Source organism: Ictalurus punctatus, chromosome 12 (assembly GCF_001660625.3).
Source record: "Ictalurus punctatus breed USDA103 chromosome 12, Coco_2.0, whole genome shotgun sequence".
NCBI lineage: Eukaryota > Metazoa > Chordata > Actinopteri > Siluriformes > Ictaluridae > Ictalurus > Ictalurus punctatus.
Genome location: NC_030427.2, coordinates 23,928,194 through 23,945,846, shown reverse-complemented (window position 1 = coordinate 23,945,846; position 17,653 = coordinate 23,928,194). Strand labels below are relative to the sequence as shown.

At 38.2% G+C, this 17,653-nt stretch overlaps 1 protein-coding gene across 4 annotated transcripts in view; it reads right to left on the bottom strand.

Annotated features, from left to right (window-relative positions):
• Positions 1-17,653, bottom strand: part of col16a1 (collagen, type XVI, alpha 1) — a 100,830-nt gene that overhangs the window by 6,274 nt on the left and 76,903 nt on the right. For all 4 annotated transcript variants that reach the window (XM_017481775.3, XM_017481777.3, XM_017481776.3 and 1 more), the window contains 23 exons: positions 15,288-15,317; positions 12,486-12,602; positions 11,903-11,941; positions 11,688-11,765; positions 8,482-8,526; positions 7,877-7,921; positions 6,417-6,470; positions 6,235-6,288; positions 5,882-5,935; positions 5,036-5,080; positions 4,878-4,931; positions 4,678-4,713; positions 4,530-4,592; positions 4,137-4,208; positions 3,863-3,916; positions 3,596-3,640; positions 3,364-3,408; positions 3,144-3,197; positions 1,606-1,659; positions 1,451-1,501; positions 1,244-1,333; positions 1,107-1,142; positions 922-966 (listed from right to left, as the gene is read on the bottom strand). In XM_017481775.3, coding sequence (XP_017337264.1) covers positions 922-966; positions 1,107-1,142; positions 1,244-1,333; positions 1,451-1,501; positions 1,606-1,659; positions 3,144-3,197; positions 3,364-3,408; positions 3,596-3,640; positions 3,863-3,916; positions 4,137-4,208; positions 4,530-4,592; positions 4,678-4,713; positions 4,878-4,931; positions 5,036-5,080; positions 5,882-5,935; positions 6,235-6,288; positions 6,417-6,470; positions 7,877-7,921; positions 8,482-8,526; positions 11,688-11,765; positions 11,903-11,941; positions 12,486-12,602; positions 15,288-15,317 — 1,260 coding nt within the window. The remainder of the gene's footprint in view (positions 1-921; positions 967-1,106; positions 1,143-1,243; positions 1,334-1,450; positions 1,502-1,605; positions 1,660-3,143; positions 3,198-3,363; positions 3,409-3,595; positions 3,641-3,862; positions 3,917-4,136; positions 4,209-4,529; positions 4,593-4,677; positions 4,714-4,877; positions 4,932-5,035; positions 5,081-5,881; positions 5,936-6,234; positions 6,289-6,416; positions 6,471-7,876; positions 7,922-8,481; positions 8,527-11,687; positions 11,766-11,902; positions 11,942-12,485; positions 12,603-15,287; positions 15,318-17,653) is intronic.

Genomic DNA, 17,653 nt, shown 5'->3' with positions numbered 1-17,653 from the left:
GTCATTGTTTGTTGAAAAGTCATGTCATGCGTTTTCATGAAGTCCAAGGCTGTATTTCTGTGCTTCCTAGTTCTGTATCTTCCTTGTTCAAACCATTGCCAGTTTTTTTTTTTCTAGTTTCTGAAAGTATTTAACTTTGCCTTTTGCCTGCCTGTGTTTTGACCTCCAGTATGGATTTGGATTACGATTCTTGGATTTTTTCCAATAAAGCATATACTTCACATATAAAATAAAGCATTTTTTACTCCTGTCTCTACTCACCACATGTTACAAAGAGCAAATTTGTAGTTTCTTTTATGATCCCTCACAGTTTTATGCTATTACAGTGTCTGCAGGTTGGCACACAATGTATTTGAGCATAATCACTGAGAAGTTTTAAGTTACTGTAGGACTATTTTGAAACTGTGCTACTTGCAACCATTCATTTTTTTTAGTAGTTCATAAACTCTGCTCCCAATTTGCTCCCAGCTTTATATTCCATGTATCTTTTAATTATTTGGTGAGTATGTCAGTCAGTGAATTAGGTCAGTGAGTCAGTCAGTGAATCAGTAACAAAGCCAGGTCCATGAGGTCCTTTGTATCTAATAACAAGGGAATAATTCATCATTCATTCATTCAACTGCAGTGTTTTGCCGTAAGATATAATAAGACATAAGGTGTAATAAATTGGGTAAATCTTCATCAGAAGGAACAGAAGGCAAAAATATCTAATACCAAATGACTACTTTTGAGCAAGTGAAATGCTCAGTCCTCTGCAGTTAGACTAACAGCTACAATCACTCAGTATGACTGTGAGGCTCAGGGAAATGTATGATGGGTGTACTATATAAAAGTGGGGGAGGAAGAACACACACACACACACACACACACACACACACACACACACACACACACACACACACACACACACCACTTACACACCTTCTCTCCTTGTCGACCAGTTTCTCCTGGCAGACCCGACGCTCCCTTAACACCAGATTAAGAAAGTACGTGAGAAAAAAAAATCATTAGTCAATTTTAATCTTTTGGAAACATGCAGATAAAGCAGCTATTTAACTGACAGTAAAAACAGGATTAGAACCTGAGCAATAAAAAGCGTGACTCACATCTTTCCCTGCGGCACCATCACTGCCTGGTTCTCCCTGAGACAAATCAAAAGTACAAAAAAAGAAATAGATATTAAATCTTCAGTTCATAAAAAGTGTGAAGTTTAAGTGTGAATTTATGACCAGTTTGTACAGACCATCTGTCCTGGATGCCCGGGCATCCCTGGAGGCCCAGGCATTCCTGGCAGCCCTCTCTCGCCAGCCTCCCCTTTGTCACCTTGAATACCCTGCATGTTAACAGAAGGAGAGTCAGTAGGATCATTCTAGAAACATGTGTATTATATTATAATCATACAGGCCTATTATTAGCACATTAAACAGTCTTGTTTGGCTTGATCACTCACCGTGCCGGGAGCTCCAGCTGGTCCTGGTGGACCTGGGGGACCTGCAGAACCCTGCAGAGAGAATTAAGTAAACACTAAACAGCATAACATGCTTTTATGTTGTTGTTGTTGTTTTTTTAAAGAAGAAAGCAAAGAAAGCATTGATCAACAGTTACCAGATGTCCTGGAGCACCAGGTGGTCCTTGTGGTCCCGGTGGACCAGGGTCACCCTGTATGAATGGACCAAAGAAAGTATACATATCAGTCACATAATAAGGAAAATAAAACCAGTAACACGTTTGAGTTTGAATTTAATATTCTACCAGGGATACAGGGTTTATTAAAGGAGAAATAATACTAAAATAAAATAAAAAATCATATTTACATTAGCATATATATATATATATATTTTTTACCTGAGCCGAACAAGGTGTAATAAAAATAAAATACATTATAAAATGGTGATTTTAGTTGTCACATGACCATCACCTGCATTCCCAAGTGGCCTAAACTATGGATTGCCCTCTCCTAATCAGATGTAACTACAGACTTAACAGAGATACAGTATGTCTTAGATACGGGTGATTCCAACCTTCTTCAGTCCTTATTTTCTATCATTTTTTTTTTCAGGCTTAAAGGCAGGTGCAACTTGAGCATGCAGAGTAGTATCAATGAGAAAACAATAAAATGAGAAAAATTCTTTTTACAGTTGTTCCTCTTTTAATAAGCCTCTATCCTAAACAGAATATAAACATGTTACTGGATTCCAGAAACACTTGTTTTATTTATTGTGTTGCCAAAAGAAATGGGGTTGGCTGTGACCAATCATACTTGAGACAGCCCTCTTATCCCTGTCCCCAAATCTCCAAAATCAACTTGTCTCTTGAGAAAAAATGTAGACGCTGGCAAGTGAGGAGAAAATCAAGTGTCTATAGCTCAGTGCTCATTGCTTGTCAAACTGAAGTGCTTCTTCGCTCGCATGACTGATCCATGCTTATGAACACATTTTGTGCAAGCAATTCACGGCACATTGAGCTGTCTTTTAATGCCCACGCTTGCTGATAAAACTCTGTGTGCTTAAGTCGACCATCATTGCACTCTCTATTAAAACTATTATTTAAATAGAGCCATATCTCCTTGCAGTTCTAGCCTGGTTTCCCACTGAAGCTAAGCAGGGTTGAGCCTGGCCAGTACATTGTTTATTTTATTTACCTGGATGGGAGACCTCCTAGGGAAAACTAAGGTTGCTGCTGGAAGTGGTATTAGTGAGGCCAGCAGGGGGCGCTCACCCTGGGGTCTGTTTGGGTCCTAATGCCCCAGTATAGTGATGGGGACATTACTGTAAAAACAGCACTGTCTTTCGGATGAGACGTTAAACTTAGGTCCTGCGTCTCTGTGGTCATTAAAAATACCAGGACACTTACTGTAAATGGCAGGACTATACCCCCGGAGTCCTGGTGAAATTCCCTCATTAGCCCTTCTCTCCTACTAATAATCCTCATCTCTGAATTGGATACATCACTCTCTTTGGGCATTCTGGTGCACTATGGCTGCTGTGGCATCATTCAGGTAGATGCTACACAGTAGTGGTGGTAGTGGTGGTTGAGGACCCCCCCCCGCACTAAATCGCTTTGAGTGTGTAGAAAAGTGCTATATAAAAATGTAACTGTAAATGTCATAGTTAAGCCTGATGGACAGTTAAAGCAGAACTCACTTCAAGTCCCGGTCTTCCTGCTGCTCCAGATGGGCCTTGAGGTCCAACATCTCCCTGTAGAACACAAAGCAGGAAAAAAAACAAAACACCTCCAAGTTACAGATGGGTGACAAATTAAAGGGGTCTTTTGCTACTGTTTTTAGAGATTAAACCACAGGAGTTGGAGATTAGTTTGTGTGTATTAAAAAAAAGATGATAAAATGAATAATCCCTTTCTCACCTTTAGTCCTGGAAGGCCTGTGTGTCCTTTTATGCCCTTGAATCCCTGCCATTTGGAGGAAAAGTACCAAATCATCAGCATGTAACATGCAGACACACAGGCGAACAAGCCATCTGTCAAGCTCAAATCGGAATTTTTGAGAGGATTAAATGTCCAGACGTGATGTTCCATTAATTTGCTACCGAGATAGAAGATTAAAAATAGATGAATAGATGAAGGTCCTCTCACATACCGGGATTCCCCTGGGGCCGACAGGGCCAGGTATACCCGGATCACCCTGTATGTTGAAGACAGATAAATAATAATAATAATAATAATAATAATAATAATAATAATAATACTTTATAATTTAAAAAATATATATTTTACATAAAAGTTAAAATAAATTCCATAAACGTAAAAGCTAAAAAAATAGGCAAAAAAGATGCTTTGAACTGCATAAAACTGTCAGAAAAAGTGCAGGTTTGAAACAAGCAATGTGCGAATATTTAATTCTGACCCTCAACCCTGGTTTTCCATCTTTTCCATCAAGCCCATCCATTCCAGGTGCACCCTGCACAGATAAAAAGCCGAGAACAAACACACACATGCATAAACAAGTGAAAACTAACGACAAAACACATTTAGTTAGATATCTCCAGGGCAGGGAGACTATAGGCTGTACATATTTACTAAATACTTCCCCAGGACATTGGCTATTCTCTGAAGAATACAGTGCCTGCCATGTCAGCTTTCCATATGCTTCAGTTTTAGAGATTATTCTGGCACCTTACCTGCAATCCTGGGCCTCCAGGAGATCCCGGAGGGCCTGTAGGTCCTTGTGGACCCTGAAGTCCTGGACTTCCCTAGGAAAACAGAAATAACTGATTAAGTTACACAGAGAGGAAACAGTGAAGACAGCAAGGTTTACTATGATGCTATTTTTAAATGTTATTTTTAAATGATCTCCCTGATAAAGAATCGCCTGATAAAAAAGATAATTACCAAAAATGTGCGCTTAGGAGATATGTATACTAATATTAAAATATTTATAAATAATATGATAAATAATGTAGTGTATCATGCAAATTAGCAAGCCTTATGAATTGTGCCTGAAGTGTGCTAGTGATTCAGCACCATATTATATATTGTCCATTAAGATAAATTAGTTTAATAGCGATACTTGCCGGATCTGCCTTTGGTCCTGGTGGTCCGCCAGGACCGATTTTTCCCTGGATTCCGGGAGTTCCCTAAACATGCAACTGGCTGTTAGTCCCTGGGAGATCCATAGATAAGCAATACAATAAAAATACCATCTCAGAAATGTATTTCTACCTGTTGTCCTGGGAATCCTGGTGGTCCTGGGAAACCCTATAAAGAAACAAAATAATAGATACAACTGCATTGCTGAAAACACAATTTGAAGAACTAGAGCTTAAATTAATTTTTTAAATAAAGAAAAATGTGGCAGACATCACAAATCTTTTTAAGACAAAAGCTGTTTGATACAAGTTTTTTGAGCGATACAGTCTTACCTGATCTCCCTTTGGTCCCATAGGTCCTGACGTTCCCACTTCTCCTTTGGGACCCTACAAGCACAAAAACATCTTTACATGGAGCTGTGTACATAACACTGTATAGAGGTGATAAACAGCCACGTGTTATCATGCAAGTAGCGAGAGTGTTTTCTTACAGCAGGGCCTTGTGGTCCCTGATGACCTGGAAATCCTGGTGGGCCCTGAAGGTACAAACTAAAGGTGAGTGACTAACTTCACTTCAGTGTTTTTTGCGTGAAGATTATTCAGCTCTTTTGAATTCCCAAATCTGATTGGTGTTGATTCATTTTCACAGTATACATAACAGTACAGTATATAAATGCCTGCACTGTAATATAATCTTCACTCCATACAATCGAAGATTAAATAATAAACTGATAAAAAGGATGTTATGTTAATAAACATATACACATATACACACACACACACATAAATAAACATATGCACATATACACACACACACACACACACATATATACATATATATATATACATATATATATATATATATATATATATATATATATATATATATATATATATATATATATATATATATATATATATATGGTAAAGCTTTCTATAAGAAAATGTTTAGAATTACTGCACAGAGTCTCCACATAATGGTTAGGAGGAGTCTTCAGGACAGAGAACTTTGCACTTTTAGGTTTCTCGGTTACAAAAAAGCTGCATTTTTTCCTTCAAGAAAGAGAAAAAAAGAGGCTGGTGTGGAACTATTGTTTATACCTGCTATAACATAAGTGCGATAATGATAATGTAGTCTAAATGTTCCTATAAATAGATAAAAGTAATCTGCTGTGGAATAACATGAGTGAAACACTTCAGGAAATGCTGTTATTAGAAAATAATCAACTTTGTGGTGTTTTACGGCCCACAGCCTCACTGTACATCCAAATGTGTTTCATTTAGTACTTATTAGACTAAAAATATTATAAGAATTATAAGAATAAAAATATTCTTACTGATTCTCCTTTCTGCCCTGCAGTGCCTGGGCTTCCTCGTTCTCCTTTAAGTCCCTAAAGCGGCAGATGTAAGAATGTGTTAGTCAGCAAATCAAACAGTTTGGGTGGTAAACATGCAACTAACATACAGCAATATTTAATATAACAGCATTTAATATAAACCCATCACTTACATACTGGGTGGAAAAACAAACAAAAATACAGTGTATATATATATATATATATATATATATATATATATATATATATATATATATATATATATATATATATATATATATAGTATATCAGCAGTATATCAGCATAATATGGCATCTAGGGGCACCTAACAGTCAGGAAGAACATCTACTTACTGGAAGTCCAGGTTGTCCCATGGTTCCTGGGTATCCAGGATTTCCAGGTGGACCCTGGAGAAAAGAAAAGAAAATGAGATAATCTAAATGAAGAACAGTACAGAATTATTTAGATAGCACATGTAGGAACCGACAACCTTCAATACATTTGTTCAAAAAGAACACCCTAAAAATAAACCCACCTGTTCTCCTTTCAGTCCAGGAGGTCCATGCTGTCCTCTCTCACCTTGCTGACCCTGTAATTTGTGGAAAAAAAAGCAGTGAAAAGGGCGAAAGGATTTCTAATAAGAATTTCGAGAAATCTGAATGAAGTCATAAGAAAAGCTGCAACACCTAACCCAGCCTTTTCTCCTCAACCATAACTTTAATACAAGTTGGCTTGTGGGAATTTGCTTTTGTGAGACCATGTTGAAATAACACCACATATATAGGTAACACACTGCAGTAATGCGACCATCAACCAAAGTTTAAAAGAGGCTGTTTCCGGCTCTCTCTCAGATAGCTTTGCGTTCTGCATCATGATTTGAGAGGATTATAATGGCATCTTGCCATTCAGATCTCATTTCTGCGGGGCTCGGTGCTAATGCGCTGCGCTGAATTCTGACACCATCTCATTATTTACTTCCTAAGCGAGACCTAGTAATGGGATAGATGAATTATTGATTCCTCCGCCATGTATTCCATGTAAACAAACAAATGATGCAGAGATATTACCTTTATTATCACAGAAGACAAAATGTACCTATTGGCTATAGTAGATTCATAATGAAACATGTGTACACCTGAGCTAAATATCAGATAGTGTTATCCATTAAATGTCTTCCTGCATAGGTATATCGCTAATGGTTTTATCGATAAGAGCTTACTGTGCCAGGACCTGTGCAAACATTTCAACATGAAGCTCCTAAGTGCTTACAGTCAGCTCCAAACAACATCTGTTCTAAGAGACAATGAAGTTAACGTAGGTGAAAAAGATGCAGGCTGGCTTATAAAAAAGTGACGGACACAGTGAGTTGGAAAGTGTGCAGCTCTTTCGGGGATCTATGGGTTATTCATCTAAATGATCCAATAGGTTGAACGCGATACTCAAACCTATTCCTCACAACGCAGAAGGTGAAATGAAAAACCGTCAACGGCTGTGTTTTTGACAGTTTCACTTTCTTGTAATCTAAAAGCTTGTTGATGAGACGCCTAGAGGCTAAGCAACACCGTCAATTTGCATATCAATGCCGTAGAAAATTTCAGCTCAGGAAACAAGAATCTTCACCGTCCTGTTTTCTTGCCTTACTCTGCTAAAAGAGAAAAGTCATGCTAGCAAATTTCAAACATTTCAATGTCTACTGGTGTAAATGAAAGAGTGCAGACAGAGCACACGTCACAGTGGGCCACAATAAAAGCAGAATCCATGCTGTCTTAAACTGCACTTATGTCTCAAATCCCAAATCTCTGCTAATACAAAACATTCAGAGAAGGATTACAAGTAGTCTGCTAGGAACCCACGCAACTTCATGTTGTTCATGAAAACAACAGTTTTCCTTTTTTTGAGACTTTTATTACTGAACACTGCAGGATAGAAAAGTTGCACAGGAATGGAAGGAACTGGTGTGTACTGGTGCCTTTGTGGAGAGTGCACTTCACTTACGGGGAGTCCAGGGGGGCCTTGAGGACCAGGGAAACCAATATTACCCTAAAGACAGAGAGAAGTTTAGAAAGAGTGATGATTAAGAACATTTAAAGAATAACACGCAACCAAAAAGAATAATAATTAAATCTAATTTGATATGAATAAGGCAGACCGGAATATCTCATATCCATCATCCTTTAAATAATCGTTACTCAAGTGTCCTTTCCTCGTTTCTTGGTACATTGCACTTTTAAAGTGAAACACAAGAGGGCTCTGTGGTCTCACTGCAAAAAACAATGGCTGTTTCCTCTATTTTTATTCTTCCCAGTAGAAAACAGGCAAACTGAAACCAACTGGCCTGCGTAAACAAGTAGAGTGCACTGGGACTAAATGTTAATGGCCAAATTGAGGCATGAAGAGCACTCCAGCGTCCGCTCCACTTCTAAAACAAGAACGTTTTTGCTCTGTAATGAAACACATTTCCACCATCTGCTCTTTGATAAGCATGGCGAAGACAAAGATACAGTCAATATTTTTGAGGGAGAGAGACAGAGATAACAAGGAAAGAAAAGAGTCACAGTTTGCTGTGGTCAAAGACTTAAAAATCAAAATAAAAGACTTACTGGGGTTCCAGGAAGACCAGCGGGACCCCTTTCACCCCTGTCCCCCTAGACGACAGAAATTGACACAGCGCAGGGAAGCTTATATAAGGTTATACATGATACAATGTTTACAATTTTACATACAGTGTAAGAGGGATTCTAAGCCTCTTGCTGAAGACATCCAACATGCCTGGCTCTAATATTCACATGTAGCTGGATCAGGTTCAGGTATTAAGAGGTATTCACTGTAACATGTCTGAGCTGCTGAGAAAACAGGGCTGTTTTAGACAGTGTACATAAAACATCACCATAAAAGAAGATTAGCTAAAAAAGAACGGGAAGTTACCTTGAATACTCAGTCTGTCAGCCCCCTCAACCTCCTGACTAGAGGGCCTGTGTTTAACTGAGTCGAACATGGTTGAGTGGCGTCCCTCAATATACTGCCAATGTTTGTTGTTGAGCTTGCTATGTTAGCAGAATCACCACATTACCTCCACACCTCTGGTGTACCTTTCCACTCTTCACCATCTAGATGAAGAAGCAGTCCCTGGTTTGGATGTTCCCTGTGCTGACTCTGCAGCAATGCCAATGCCAACACAGTGTGTATGGCTGCAAGACAGATGTTGATTCAAATCTGACCCAAGTGCATCTTAAACAACCTGCTTATCGTAAATGTCCATGCTCAACAACTGATAAGCAAAATAGGAAGCCAAGAGTCAGAGTTTCTTTCAAGGTGTGTAGACGACTTCGCATCAGATGTGGCTCAAATGAAATTAGCCTCTACCAGGTTTCACGCCCTGCTACAGGCCGTAAAGGCCACTCTCAAAATTGCGGCAGTCTGGATTGGAAAGCATGCTGACGTCTAGATCATACCAACCAATGTTCTCTTGTGTTGGTGCCGATCACAAAGGGTTTCACTGTGCTACAGAGTAAAGATTACATTGAGTGTCTTGTAGGAGGTTTTAGACGTTCTACAATGTTGTGCCAAGGCTCTATGCTTTATGCCTTAGCTAAAATGTTGAATTACAAGCAGCTTGTCATTCTGCCTTTCTGGTGAGGTCTTATGACATTGCCTCATATTCGCCATTTTGTATAGGAACAATCACTCTGAGCGGCAGGTTTTGACCCCTCTGTGAAGGAGCGGATTGAAACCTTACTCCTGGCAGTGGGAAACTAAGGCCAGGATGCAGGGCTGCTTTCTGCCAAACTGGTTTATGGTCAGTGCCAAGTGTGAATGGCACAGTCTGCGCTGCCGGACACACGCAATTCAACCCATATGTGCCATATGTGTGGGTTGGTCTTTGAGCCTGTGGCCAGATGAATCAGAAACTAGAAACCAGCACAACCAAATGATTTGGCCACATGACACCCTCAAGCTTGCCACTCTGCTCCAAGAAGTTTGTGCCCTCTTGGACAAAGGCATGATCAACAGATTATACCCCATGACTCAGAACAAGGGTTCTACTCAACTTATTTCCTACTCCAGAAGAAGGACACTGATTCTTCCATGGATTCTGCCCACATTAAACAAAATTCAGCAATCAGACCACTGATACCACAGTACTGTAGTAGTAGAGTAGTCCACAGAGTAGTCCTGTTTGTAGCCTCAAAGTGACCCACAAGGCCTTGGTTTTCAGTGCTGCTCTCACTAGTAGATGGAATGCCTTGGCAGCATCCTACCGGAATACATCTGTTGTCCCAAACGGATGGAATGATTTGACACTCTCTGCCAAATTACCCGTGCCTGTGGGTTTGCCTGCTTGGAGTGAAAAGCAGGTAGACGACTGTGACCCAGCAGTTCAAGACACTCCTGAACTCAAGAGATCTTAGTACTCTCTGGTAGAAACTGTTCTGTGAATGGTATGTACTCTAACAGCCAGTGCACTTTCCAGTTCTGGCCTTTATGCCGGGACTGCTAGACAGTGTAACATCCCAGGCTACATCAAAGGTGTATGTGGTGGCCATTACAGAACATCACAAAACCATTGATGGTGTCTTGGTGTTACTGTTGGTGTGCCTGTTAATGGATTCAAAGTTGTCAGAAGGAAGCAAGGGAACTTTTTCCACCATGCACCCCCAATATCTTGTCCTGGAGTCCTCAGGCAATGGGCATGAGTACCTTCCCATGTCTTTCAGACCTAAGGTCGGTCAGTTTCTCACCAACCATGAGAGTTAGCAGGGATGAACTAACTGTGGTTTTATGAACACCTGATGAACTCCAGGGTTCTCTTTTATTTGGGACCAGCGCTGACCTAGGCAATGTTGGCTATATGACAACAGCATTTATATGAAATACTACGTGATGCAGTCACTCTGATATGTGTGTGAAGTAGAAGGTATCCAGGTGATAGTCACTGCCTTTAACACTTATCCAGTGTTCAACTGACCACAGTTACATATGTACCAAGTGTTCAGTAACAAAGACTTAAGTACATTAATAATAATAAAAAGAATAGAGTAATTAAAGTAATAGAGTACTTTATATAAAAATGTGTAATAATTAAACTGCATTTTTCTTGTGCATGATTGAAGCTTCTTTAATGTATGTTTAGGCTCATATGCAAGTTTAATAAATAACATGCTGGATTTTTTTTTTCTTTAAGTAGAATGATACCAATTTATATGTGAAAACAGCTATAAACAGTTTAGTACATCAGCACTACTTCTGCTCTAATACATGATGGGTTAAATTTAACCTAATTTGGGTCATTACTGTAAATATGTGCTACTGAAGGTCAATGGGTGCCTCTCGCCTGTCAGTCAAGAATTCACTGGGTCTGTGTGTTCTATCCAGTGACACTGAAGTAAAACTGCAAAACTGAACCAAATTTTGGATTGTTATCACGTTCTAGTTGAAGAATTAAATCAGCTGCTGGGCTCAAATGGCAAGTCAGCCATTACAATGTATTAACTACCTAATAAAATTATCCAACCCACTCAACCCAACAACTGTAAATAACCCAGAATTTTTACAGTGCAGAACAATAGTGTTTAGGATGTTTTTCAAAATGGCAGATGTTCTAGTGAGAGCACTAATTAGACTTTCAGTCTAGCATTTGGAACAGAGGCTAAATCTCCAGGAATGGACCTCTGCACCTATGAGATGCACCAATAAGAAAACACTAGCAGTAAGCTGTATTATTAAATAATCTGTAAAATATACTGATAATAAAAACCCTCTGTCCTGCAAAAAAAAAAGTGGACAAGCAAAGTGGCCATTCTCTTACCGGATCTCCTTTAATCCCAGGTTGACCTGGGATGCCTGGTGACCCTGGCACACCTGGGCAAGGGCCGTTGTTGGGATTCTAAGATAGATTAAACAGACACAGGGCACTACATTATGCTGAAATGAAATAGTGAAGGCACTGAAGCAAGCAATGCTTTGCATGATGAAAGAAGATGTGTTTAAAGATAGTGTCTAGACTGCTTTAGGTACACTCACAGGCCTCTGTGGTTCCTCTTCTTGCAGCCTCTCAAGACACTGAAAAAAAATAACCAGGGATTGCATTACAAGCTCATTTGTATGCATCCATAAATAAAATCAACCTGCACAACAGTACATCAAGGGCTATGTGACTAGAAGCTAATTTGAATGTTTACTTGGTTGCCAAATAAGAAGCTTCATATCAGTATTTGCACGATCTGTGGTCATGATTATGCAGGATATTGCACCTTTTCAAGTATAATAACAAAAAGAAAGTTAACCCATACATTCTTTTTAGGACAAAAAAGGGACTAAAAGTGAAACAGTGCTACAATGATTTTTCCAAAATGAAACCGAGTGTACATTAAAAACCTTTTAAACATTCCACATCATATTACAAAGCGTACATTCCTCATGCACTACACACATGCCTTCCAGAGGATTTGCATATAGTGCCAATAATCTGTAAAGATAATCTATATTGGGTATTTTAAAATACAGACTTACAGTTATAATTACATGAAGATAATAGAGCTGGCCTAAGGAAAAAGTACATTTAGTGTTAGAGCAGTGATAAAGTTCAGTAAAAAAACCCACTCACCTTCTCACATCCATCTAAAGAAATAACACCAGGCTTGCCAATGTCTCTCTTCTCAGGCTTAGTGTCAGGTACACCGGGCACGCCTGGCAGGCCTTTGGTACAGTCGCCACAGTCCATCTATGGCAGAGCACATGCATGACAGACATACAGCTACTGAAATGTACTCACACTGCTTTCTTTTAGAAAACAACATACAGCATATAGAGGTAGTTGTGAGAAAAAGTGTCTAGTGTGGCACTGAGGCACGCCCAAGGGAGTATTTTATTCATTACACAGTTCAGCAAGCATGAACAGAAACCAAATAAAATGCACCCATATATTAGCTTTGAGACCAAAAGAATCAGTAGTACTGCAGAGCATGACGAATGGATCGAGTTGAAGTTTAAGATGTGCAAACATTATTGGCGGCAATGCATGAGTGACCAGTGACCCCATGACATGAGATGAATAATTACTTTTGGTCACTCAAGTTTCTGCCTCCTGAGAGTAAAATGCAATTAAGCCACTAAAGTGCTGAACTATTCAATCTTTAAAAAAAAAAGTGACAAATTTTTGATATATTACTTATATCACAGTGTTGCTGAATTTTCAAATCTGTTTGCTCAGAATATGTTGATTAATTTTCCATAACAGCATGGCTGTGACAGTTGTTCAGACTGTAATTTAACTGATAGTTTATTTTAAAGTGCTAATACAGTATGTTATCATTTCTATAGTAACAGCTCATTCACTGGGACGTGTATGGTTGAAGCTATATATAATCTAAACATGAACAAAAAAAAGATGTGTTCTTATAAATCAAGGGCCATGGTATGGATATTGATGGGGGGCCCCCAACATCCAAAGTTTGATACTGAAAATTCGCATATTTAGAGCATAGTTTTAAGATTACAGCTGCTGTTTGAATTCACGTGATTTCTGAGTGATAGAAGCTCCCACAGCATGGAGAAATTGTAGGGTGCTGTGGACGTCCTGTGGGCAGATGTATTCTCTGCGCCATAACTTACCATGAAAACTACCTCACCAAGTAGAGGCAAGCTAAGATGTGTGCCGGCAAACCACACACACTAACATTTAAACACGCAATCACGACTTTTAAACAAACTCAGAAAGGATGGTTACCTATGAAACTAAATTCAACACTATATATGTTGTAAATACAATTTCCCCACTGATGCTTCCAGGCAATGCTGTGCTGCCTGCATTGTGACCAGGTACCATTATTTTCCCAGAAGAGCAATGACTGACTTAGATGATCATTTTAATTTGATAAACTGAATATTCTGTTTGTGTAACTGGTGTCATTTATTATGTTAATGTCATCATGCTGTTTAGCTTGCTATATAATTAGTGAACAAAGTGTACAACAATATATAGTGGTAAACTGAAATGTTAGCTATGTAAATTGTACTGGAGTTTTATTTTCTTAATTCGAAAGACAAACTGCCATAACTAGTTCTGAATGGAGAACTACAATGTGGCCACAACTCAGACGTTAGTTCCATATCTCTCGTTGCCAAACTAGCACACCTCAGCATTATGCTGAGCCTTATATTTGTAAAATCACTTAGTTGTCCTTCGTCCTAATGTAGTGTAAAGGACCGAAATGCTGTGCAACTTTCCTCACTTTCACTCGCATTTATAACAGTCTGTCACAACGTGAGGGTTCACAACGAACTCGGCGGGAGGATGTGCAAGTGACTAACGTTAATGGTCAAAAACTGGACCCTGATGTTAGCCTAGCCTACTTCGTGGGTGTACAAATATAAAAAGTTAATTGACGTTCTTAAGAACAAACCAAGCCATGGTATGATGCCTTCTATACTAAGCTAAGGTTACCTACTATTTAGGTATCTAGTTACATACTGTCTGAAAAAAGCTTGTATGTTCTGCTGCACTTTTCTACGCTTGGCTGCTGTCTCCATTTATTACAGACCGAGCTGCTAAAATTTATCAACAAACTTGCGTTGAGTATGGGCAATTGGGGGGGCACACCTATTTTCCTTAACAAATGGAAATATATTAAAAAGCAATAGACATAAATAAATAGAATAGATGAAGAAAAGACAGATCAGTTGGCAGGCTTCATTAAAGGGGGACATATGGAAAATATTTTGTACTGTATATTGGGGGGGACAGATTGGTATTTCTTCAACATTGGGGGGGGGCACGACCCTCCAAAGAATGGGTGGTTACGCACATGTTATAAATAATTATCATTAGCCAATCACTATATATAAGAGGAATAAAACTCTTTGGGGTGTACCGTCATAGGAAAGTGATACTCTTTTTTTATTTATTATTATTCCTTATATAATCTACTGTATACTGATACATATTATCATATTAACAACCTTGCAACACCATCTTCTATATTTACTTAGCTGTATTCTCATCTGATTTTATTTATTCTAAATCAAAGCGCATATCTGCTGACATCAGTACAGAAGCAACATCCACTCTGTGTGTGCTCTGTGTTTTTAGCATTTCATACATTTCTGAATAAAAGGAATGTCCATATCTTAGATCAGTTTGCAGTTCAAAATTTCACAGGGTTGATCTGAGCTCTACAATAGACACTACAATAGACAAAACTGTAAACGTTCAGCTCTTTCAGCTCACTGAGTCTCAGTGTGAAGTGAAGTGTTACATCAACGCAGAATATGAAGAGAAAGTGTGGGCGTGATGGACAGACTGAAGGCTGAACTTATGTCGGTGTAGAGAATGCTTGTGGGCACAGGCACTGGTTTACAAACATGAAGAATTTCTTAAAGATGAAAATGTTCTTACACTGATACTAACCTTTTTGTTATTGGAAGTATCTACTGGAATCTGGAAAATGGAGTCAGAAAAAAAAAAATATTCAGGAAGATTTCAATATACATAATTTCTCCATTTATATTAAGTGCAACCCAAACTGTCAGTGGACCATAACATAATTTCGTTATGAATCTTTATGAAGATTTACTCCAAACGATTTAATGTTCAGTATCATTTGGACTGCACTTCATATAGCAGGAGTTATTTATTTTAGCATCATTTAGATTGTTTATCATTCAGATAACTTATATGATTATAATTTTAATATATAATTAATCAGGGTTTAAACATTAGAAACCATTGTTTCATAACACACACAGCACTACAGGAGGTCATACATCTGCCTGCTGTGATTTCCAAGAACACCACATTCAAATGGCCAAAGAGACCACAACACACATCTGTATATGTGTTGTGTATATACTAATACTAATATATATTGTCATATTAACACAAACAAAACGTTTTACCCCATAATTTGTTGCACTTTCAGTGTTTTAAAGCCATTGCTTTTTGTGAAATATTAGTAAAGTTACTACTAGTACCACTACTACCACCCAAAAAAATATTATTAATAATGATAAAATTGCCTTTAGAAGCTTGGATATACCACTCTAATGTAGTACTATTGTTTCCCATTTTCTAGTAAAACCTCAAAAATACAGACCTGCATGTAATTCTATGGACTACGCTTCACACAGAAAACTGCCACATACTTGTTACTTACAAAAAAAGTAAATCAATCAAAAGATGTCTTTTACATGTGCAATACATCTACTTTGTATTTGTTTAAAAGGGAACGTGATTTAAGCTAGAATCTACTATGAGTCATACTGTAATTATCACACTAATGACTGTAAGTTTGGTTTAATTTAACAATATTGTGTCCATGCATATCATTCAGCAGCTTATAAAATAGCACTTGATCCAGCACATCCTATTAGTTTTCATTTCATCATCATTTTATCAATTTCATTTTATATTGTGCACGGACATTTAATTGTACACACGACTTAATGAATCCACAGGATACTATCCTTGCTGTGAGAAGCAGAGATACAGTTTGGTACCCTATTTTTCTGAGAGTATTATTAAAATGTTTTGCAGAGTAAATTTTTTTTCTATTCACTTCTGTTGAACTAAATCACCTTCTTTCTTTCAGGTCTATTGAAACATAGGTAACTAAGGCCTTTTAATGACCAAGATCATCAGTATTATTCTAAGGTTTTATCTGGCTTTCTATCAGTTTTACACAGATAGAATCTTATAAAATAATAAAATGATTTTATAGTAATGAATTTCATTGAATATAGCAAAATCCTCATTCACAATAAGCCAGAGGATGTGCAGTCACTGGACTGCTTTCATGCCTGCAATAGTACAAGGCTATTTTGCAAGCAGAATTGAATGCGGCTGTATGTCAGCGGAAGCCTATGTGAAGTCCGTTTGGCACTATAATTTACTGTGGTAGCAATCATTTCGGAAAAAAAGGCTCTAAAACACTGTGTAACATACAGAACGCTGCTGTGATTTTCCTTTAATGAGTGTTATATAAAAGAGCATCAATTATTGTAGCTTTTAACCTACAGCCTTCACTGGTACAGACCCTGCCAGAATTTGGCAGTGCAAGCCTATGGGTGTTAATAGAGCAGGTGTCTGCAGTCACTAAGCAGATGTGAAGTTCATATTTCTCCTGTCACTTCTGGGTGGTCTGAAACACTGAAACCATCTCTGCAGTGTGATCTCCAAAGTGCTTTTAAAATGGGCGTTTTGCAAACTTTGCTCTCTGTGATATCTATCTTGCCAACTTGTTCTGTGTGAACTGCTGTAATCACCAGGGTTATAATTTGTAGTTCTGAAGCAAATTGCACTAACTTTTAATTATAACTGTGTGTAATTAGAAAATCTCATAAAGATGTCATAATTCTGTATGGTTACTATACATATGCAAGCTATTCTACCTGTTTTATCTTTAAATGGCTATTTATGTTTTTAGTAAAGTTTTTTTTCTTTCAAAGTGATTTTTTTAAAAACTGAATTCATAGTAGACAAACTCATGTTTTAACAAGTTTTGGTTTCGGCTCCTCTGTGGTGGTTGAATTAATAAGGTATTTTACTATTAAGAGCCCGGACACTGATGTCGTTTGGCTGTTAAGACGAACTGCTGGTTAGAATCTGGTGATTTTAGAAATGGAGCAGGACTGAGACTGGATTTTTGAAACCTGGACAATTTTTTTATGGAAAATAGGAGACATGAAGTTGGGAGATCTGCACAGGCCTCTGGCCAGCAAAAGAAAAAAAAAAAATGCTGAAAAAAGGTACACAAACTCTGGACACAAAGTGCTGCA